This window comes from Nicotiana sylvestris, chromosome 4 (genome assembly GCF_000393655.2).
Source record: "Nicotiana sylvestris chromosome 4, ASM39365v2, whole genome shotgun sequence".
Lineage (NCBI taxonomy): Eukaryota > Viridiplantae > Streptophyta > Magnoliopsida > Solanales > Solanaceae > Nicotiana > Nicotiana sylvestris.
In genome coordinates, this window is record NC_091060.1 from 1,464,960 (window position 1) to 1,472,697 (window position 7,738).

General features: G+C 34.8%; 1 protein-coding gene across 1 annotated transcript; it reads right to left on the reverse strand.

Moving 5' to 3' along the window:
• Window positions 1–808: 808 nt before the first annotated feature.
• LOC104215554 (ribosome biogenesis protein BRX1 homolog 2-like) lies at window positions 809–5,303 on the reverse strand. Its single transcript, XM_009765379.2, has 8 exons — window positions 5,022–5,303; window positions 4,732–4,873; window positions 3,139–3,217; window positions 2,823–2,947; window positions 2,182–2,283; window positions 1,445–1,513; window positions 1,266–1,364; window positions 809–1,160 (listed from the first exon to the last, which is right to left on the reverse strand). The coding sequence occupies exons 1-8, from the start codon at window positions 5,219–5,221 to the stop codon at window positions 1,029–1,031; spliced, it is 948 nt and encodes a 315-aa protein (XP_009763681.1). The 5' UTR covers window positions 5,222–5,303; the 3' UTR covers window positions 809–1,028.
• Window positions 5,304–7,738: the final 2,435 nt, after the last annotated feature.

The window sequence follows — 7,738 nt, forward strand, 5'->3', positions numbered from 1 at the left end:
AGTAGTGATTACGATTAAAGTGAGCTAGCCAATTTTCAATCATGTAAATAAAAATAGTTTGTATCATAAAATTTTATATTTCACTAGTAAAACCTTAATAAAAGCATGAGAAATCAGGTCAGATAATGGGATATGTTTCTGATTTATAAATGGTACGTCGTACCCATATAGGTGTAAAAAGTGCTACAATATCAATCAAAGTGAATATGTCATAACAAATTTATCAAACAAATTAAAAAGATATAACTATAGATAAATGAGCTATTTCTACATTTTATTTAAACTTTAGAAGCGAACTAGTTTTAAATATCAAGCTTTTGTCTGTAGCAAGGTTCAAATCTCCGACATGCGACTAACTCATACATCACTTAACACTAGACTAACCCGTTTGGCCAAACTGCAAAAATCAGCTTATTTTGAGAAGTGTTTTTTTTCAAAAATGTTTTTCTCAAAAGTACTTTTGGTGAGGAGCAGTTTGTGTTTGACTAATTAGTTTGAAAAGCACTTCTGAGCAGCAATTAGTGTTTGGTCAAGCTTTAAAAAACTGCTTCTAAGTGTAATTTTTCTCAAAAATACTCTCAAAAAAGTGTTTTTGGAGAGAAACTATTTTTTTCTGCTTCTCCAAAACTGCTTCTGCTTCTCCTCAAAAGCACCTTTTTTTTCCTTCCAGAAGCTTGGCCAAACACCTCAAATTGAGGCCAAAAGTGCTTTTGGCCCAACAATAAAAAAAGCACTCTTGGCCAAAAATGAACTTGGCCAAACAGGCTATAAAACCCTGTGAAAAAGTACAATAACCAGAGACTAGATATATAGCAAAGGCATATAGCCTCTCCTTGCATCATAAAAGGGGCATTCTTACACTGCCAATACAACAATTTTGCATAGCATTCATTCTAACTAGGCTGGAAATCAGGAGATAGTTCATACTTTAAATGTTCAAAAGGGATGATATTTCTAGCAATACAAAATTGACGCGGCACATAAGCATTCAAACTCCTGGAGTCGAGCACGTGTACGTCAACGATTTATCACTCCTTCCACATATCTGCAAATTCATCCACCTCCAGCGGATTAGACAACTGATGCATTTTTCTCCTGGTCTTCGCTTTGACTTTCTTTGCATATTTGCCAGCCTTCTGTTTCTTCTCTAGTGATCGGATCTGGAGCAACATGAAGAGGAAAAAACATTAGGAAGTGTACAAGAGATGAATCGTACAACAAGCAGCTGGGGAGCAAGAAAGCGAGGAGCAAGAGATGAATCTTACCTGGTTTGGGGCAACGTAAAATGGGTTCTCATAAAGGGTAGGGCCACCAAAGCTACCAGCAAATATCTTAATTGGGTTCAAGCAAAACCTTGGGCCAACCTACACACGTAAAAACATAACTTCATTATCAAACATGATGGTTTCTTATCATTCGAGCTAGTCAAAGTTTGATTACAAACCTCAACAAGCGTCATCTTTTCTAGGTCCCCGCGATCGATTTTCTGTGTTCCAGTATGAGGACATGATATCTGCTCCAGAACGTCAAAGAATGATGTGAAAAAGGGTTAGAATACTTGGTATAGATATAAAGAGTACCTAAGAAATGACAGAAGCCCTTTCTACTACAAATCAAAAAAGAAATAACAGAATTCTTTGAGGTGAATGATATTAGACATATTTTTCGCTAATATAGCTAAAGAAATAGATTAAATCCGATAATTCAGCATTTGATTCAAGGGGAGACCATGGACTCCCACTTCCATGGCACACAAGTGTAGTGGTAGTATGCGTCGAAAATGGCAGAAAACTTACCCTTCCATGGATTACAAGACTAGTAATATTAGATGATCTCAACCACGAATACTAACTGAGTATTTATATCATCCTTTGGACTATAAAATATGTTATTGAATTTCCTCTGTTTTTTCCTTTGAGGTTACTTACTACATGATTTTGGTGAAAGAGAGGAACAAGTGCACGGTTTTTGCACTAGGTCGAAACTCGGAAGAATGAGGCCTTGCACAACCTATGGGCAACCCTAAGAAATTTCCCTCAAGGGGACCAAAATAAACTACTTGAAGCACACTTCGCTACGGGCAAGGATAAGCCACACAAAGAACTAATTTCTTCAAAAAATAGCAACATTCACAACATTCCACTAGAAACACATTTTACCATGGTACGAATAGCAACGAACCTGGTAATTACGGAACCATACGTGGTCATCTAGAATTGAGAACACAAATACATGATCATAGAAAGGTTTAGATTTCCGGTGATCCTTTGGGGTTCCAAAAATCTGATGAAACAGAAGAAAAAAGCGCGTAAGAATGTCATCACAGTAAATCAAGAAATCATGTCACTACAGAGCTAACAACTTTAAGAGGATTTACATAAAATATCTGGACAATGAAACGCAACTCAAACAAATAACCAATTGTATTTGAACCTTCAACCTCTAATGAAATCACGTTCAAAAGTTTGAATTTTCAAGAAAATGCTTTAACCACCAATTACTTTGAATAGCAGAAAAAAACATCGAATAGTCACTGCAGGCAACAAACTTCAATGAAGTAAAAGAAGGACCAGAAAACAGAAGTGCTTGTATAGGACCACAAAGCCAAAATGCATCAACAAAAATAGCATCTTCAGCAGACCAAACTACTATCATCAAGTAAACAGGTTTTTGCTTCAAACTCCTTCCAGTATAGAATTGCTAAAAGTTTAGCTAAAACATAACAGGCAAAAAGGCAAAAATGTCGTATGAAACAATAGACTGCACTATTTTAGCTAAGAAGAATTATTACAAAGATCAATGTCTGAAAGAAATCAGATTACCTGCATGAACATTTCTTTCAAAAGCTTCCAGTGAGGTTCTTTATTGAAATTGCTTGAGAAAGTCAGAATAGGACGTGAACCCTTCAAGTGATTTCCAGTAAGCTTTAATTCTTCCATTGTGTGCACTTCAAAAGCAAAATGAAAAAAGTAGAATAATTTGGACCTTTCCTCATTCAAGAGAAAACCAGGAGTGAGAGGAAACATTTTTTTTCTGACAAGGAGGAGTGAGAGGACAAGTTTTATTTTCAGTTGACATACAATTGCTATCGCATTCCAATTACAAATGAACATGATTGAAATCCATCTATTTCAATACCTGCATTGACTAAAAACTTCACAGATGGACCATTGGGACATTTCGCCATCCATAGATAGAGATCTTTTCCCTTCCGGCACTGAAAGTAAGAAAATAAAAGCATATAAATATATAAGAAGCAAACATAGCATAATGATTGAAACACAGAAATGATGAAACCATATCTTTCAAATACACAAAAACAGAATATGTTATTCAACAGAATTTCGGCTCACTGTAAGCAAGCCAAAAAAGTTACAGGGGAACTTCAGAACCTCATATAAAGATATCCTCCAGAACAAATAGTCCTCAAGTCACTTTTTGCTTATTTTCTGCAACAACTCAAACAGCCTCCACTATCAGTCATGAGCTAATGTCCAGAGGCTGTACTCCTCATACCTGAGAAAATGTACTTGCTTGATTTTATTCTTCCCCAGGTTATATATTCCAAAAGATAAGGCCACTAAGAAGCTGGGGATTTGACCATCAATCTGAGCCATGGCATGGCTGATTTTGTGCAATTTGGGGATGATCTCACAAGGGTAGAGAAGGCAAACAGGGAAGGGAACATTTGGTTTCCACTTTCCAGTAGAAGATTATAATCTTTTACAATGAATGTCCAACTGGTAATGAGCTTAAAATGCTCCTCGGACACATGGCTGTCCATCTTTGAACGCCCATGCATTTTATTGTTACGACTTTAATTTTGTCTAGGGGCGTCTAGAACGATAGACATCTACAGGATAAACATGACTAATCCAACAGATGTAGATAGTTGGTAGGCTTGACCAGGAATAGCCCACAGTCTTTTTTATCCAGTATATCTTCCTCTAAACAAGAGATAACAGGATTTGACTAAAGGATGGACAGACAAGTAAAAACATTTGTGTTCATTCTCTTCGTGTCCCCAAGTGGTTTATCGTCAAAAGATGTTGCAACATCGTGATGCAAAGTCTGAGCGGTTCTGCTTTATCTCTCATGGCTTTCGATATCGCAGATCGTACACTAATATTGTAAGATAAGTATGACCACCTTCACGTCGATTTTTGAGAGATGTCACTCCTACTACCGTGTTCAGTGTATTTGTAGCGAAGAGGATAAAAAATGGTAGTTTTCCTATCAAGTAACTGGATGTTTATTCATATACTTTGAAAATAAAAATAGCACTTCCTTTGGCAAGGGCATAGATTTTCACAGGGAATTGCTAGGTTATCAATGTTCATCAAACTTTGTTTCACACCCATATATAACAGGGTTTTAAATAGTTCATTGAAATCGAGCAACTAATTTAAATGATAGATATTGTAACATATAACATTTTTTATGTTTTGGCAATAGAGTTACCCGATACCTGTGCTGGTGGGGGAGGTAGAAGGCACCGATTAAATAGTTATACTCGAGATCAAATCTAAAAATAGTTTTTATGCAGCTTTGAATAAGTAACTTCTAGGAAAATTAGATACTAATACTAGATAATTTGATACTAATACTTCAAACCCTCATTCTTTTTATCAAGCCCAATTATCACCAAAGCTACTAACAATATACAATTTTCACAAGACAACTGAAACAACAACTACAACAAAAAAAAAAAAAAAAAAAAAAAAAAATTACCTCAAAGAACAAACAAGAGGAACAGCTCTTCAACTCAACAAGCTCATTCAAGGTTGCACCTTTAGCATCTTTAGACTCCACTTTGTTATCTTTCTTACAGTGGGGCAAAAGTGACACCAAGTTCAACATTAAATGTCTATACCTGAAAATACCCAAATCAACAAAACCAAAAAATAATCAATCTTTTTACCATTTACAACTACCTAATCAACAAAACAAACAAAAAAATCAAGCTTTTTATCATTTACTACAACCCCTTTTGAATAAAAAAGCAAAAAAAGAATACAAACCTGAAGCTAATACGACGAGAACAAGTGACCAAAACTTTTTCTTTATTTCTAAAAGTAACCACTGAAGTTTCTTTATTTTCTTCTTCAGTAGAACCATCTTTAAAACCTAATAGAGTTCTCTTTGGCCTTTCAATTGCAGTTTCTTCTTTGTTTCCGTTGGCCAAAGCCTCTGTTTCAGTGTGTTTTCTCTTCTTTCCCATTGAGAATTTGAAAAGAAAGAGGAATTTGCTTCACAAAGATGGAGAAGAGGAAGATAGCGGCAAGGGGTTAAGCGAAATAGAAGAGTAAATTTGCAAGGATTTCAATTTGAGGCTTTCTTTTGGGCCTATTAGCTGCTGGGCTGATTTGTGTTTGGGCCGAAGATAATGGGCGAAGTGCAAGAGTAGCCATTTTTAAAAATGCTATTTAAAATATGTCCATAATTTATAATGTATTTAAAGATTGACTAATTTATTCAAACTTTAGGACTAAATATCCTAAAATTTTGAACTGCTAATTTTAAATTCAGGACTAAGAGTTCCGAATTTCTAAACTGCTTAGGACTAAGTATCCTGAATTGTTAAACTGCTAATTTAACATTCAAGATATAAGATTCGAATTTCTCGATACAATTTTCGAACTATGAATATAATTTCTTGAATTTTAAACTTTGAGGTTTAAACTTCAGAACGTCGTGTCCTGAAGTTTGAGTGAATTGACTAATCTTTAAATATATTGTGAACAGTAAATATATTTTAAACAACATAGTTAAAAGTGACTGCATGGTGTCATTTCTATGAAGATGCTACATATTTGTAGGAATTTCACCCAATACCCTTCTCACCCTGCTATTTAAGTTATATAAAAAAAATCAAATTATTTAATTTTTAACCAGTATTGACGAACTTCACAAAAGTATCTTCCAAACTTTCAAAATCAAATTCAAAATTTCAAAATACATCTAACTTGGAAGAAAAGGTTAATGGTCGAAGCAAAATCGTCAAATTAAAGGAGTTAACTTAAATTTTCTTAAAGGTTGGCCCTAGAAAAAGATTGGCAACTCAAAAATATTATTCAAATAATCATGATACAACAAGAAGTATTTTCGAACCTCAAAATCACAATTTTTCTTAAAAAAATTATAATAAATTTGTCGCTTTGATTTCAAATGTTTGTTAAGTGTAATAGGTTGGAGTATACTCTCACACCTCCTTTTTGCGCGCCCGGCCCAGAAGGGTTAAATGCGCGAGGGAGTTTTTCCAATTTAAGTGACAATATTCGAAATGGGATTATTTATTTAGAAGTCGCCACTTGGGAAAGGTTTGGTTTTTGGCGTCCCAAGTCACCGGTTTATCTTGAATCCCAAATCGAGGAAATTTTCGACTTTTCCACATGAAGTCTGCGAACCAGAAATTCTAAGTAAGGAATTCTGTTGACCCGAGGGAAGGTGTTAGGCACCCTCGAATCCCGTGGTTCTAGCACGGTCGCTTAAATTGTTATAATGGCTAAATATCTGATTTAAATACATGTTTTGACTTATGTGCTTTTATTAAGTTTAAACCGCTTTATTTATTATCATTTATTTTTATAGAATTTGCAACGTCGCGAAAATGTATCTCGAACCACGTCGCAATCAATGCACCCGTGATCGTCGACACATTTTGACTCCGTTGAGATTTGGATTTGAGTCACATCAATGTGCACCCGTGTTTAAGAAGGTTAAATTATTAAGCCGCGCCTAAAGAGTCTAGCGCGTTATTATTTTCATAGAAAGCCATGAAATTCACTAAACGGCCTATTCCGAATTCTTAAAATTTATTATGGTTATTTATTGAGGGCCCCGCAATTTTTACGTTTTATTTGGCGAGGCTCGTCTCTATTTTAGAAAGGATATCCTAAAGTGGCTACATTTCTAATGCGTTTGTCTCTAAAACTAGAAGAAAAAGGTACATGCTAATTTAATTATATGCTTTGACCTAATTCGGATTCTTATGGTTAATTATTTACAAAGTTGAGAAAACATTGTACCTCAATGGAAAAATGCGTTAATTTGACAAAGAAATCCGTTTATTCTGACGAAATACAACACTTAATCCGAACAAACATTTTTAAGTCGAATTCAGGTTAACTTGCTTAAACAGGGTTAATAGAATTCCTTATTAAAGAATACTACCGATGATATTCAAAACTAGTCCTATAAACTGCCTAAAGAAATCGAAACTGGGTGATTCAAAACTGTATTGTATTTGGCTAGATTTAACAGCCATTTGCCTCTACTTATTCAAAGCATGCTGAAAGAGTGAATTTAATTTTAACAATTGTACCAAATAGTTTCACATTCCATGAGTTATATTTACATCCTGTATGCTACTAAACGAATCAAACGTCACAGTTTCAAATAAACATTAATTAAGTACAAACTTACTAATGTATTCTCTATTAGGCTACAAGTTAAAGGATTTATACAACTTTAACAATATTCGCAAAGCTATAAGTAAGGCAACAGATGATAAAAAAAATAATCTTCAGATCTTTCGATTCATGCTTTTCAATGTTACAATCAGCTACACCAATGTGAGACTCGAGATGTGTACCTGGAAATACTGAAAATGCAAAGGAGAAGAGGAAGAAGATAGGGAAATCAGCATCAGCAAGAAACAGAATAGCAGCAGCAGCAACAAGCAAAATAATTGGAATAGAATCAAGATCCCAGCTAGACCAAATCCCAGAGTAAACCA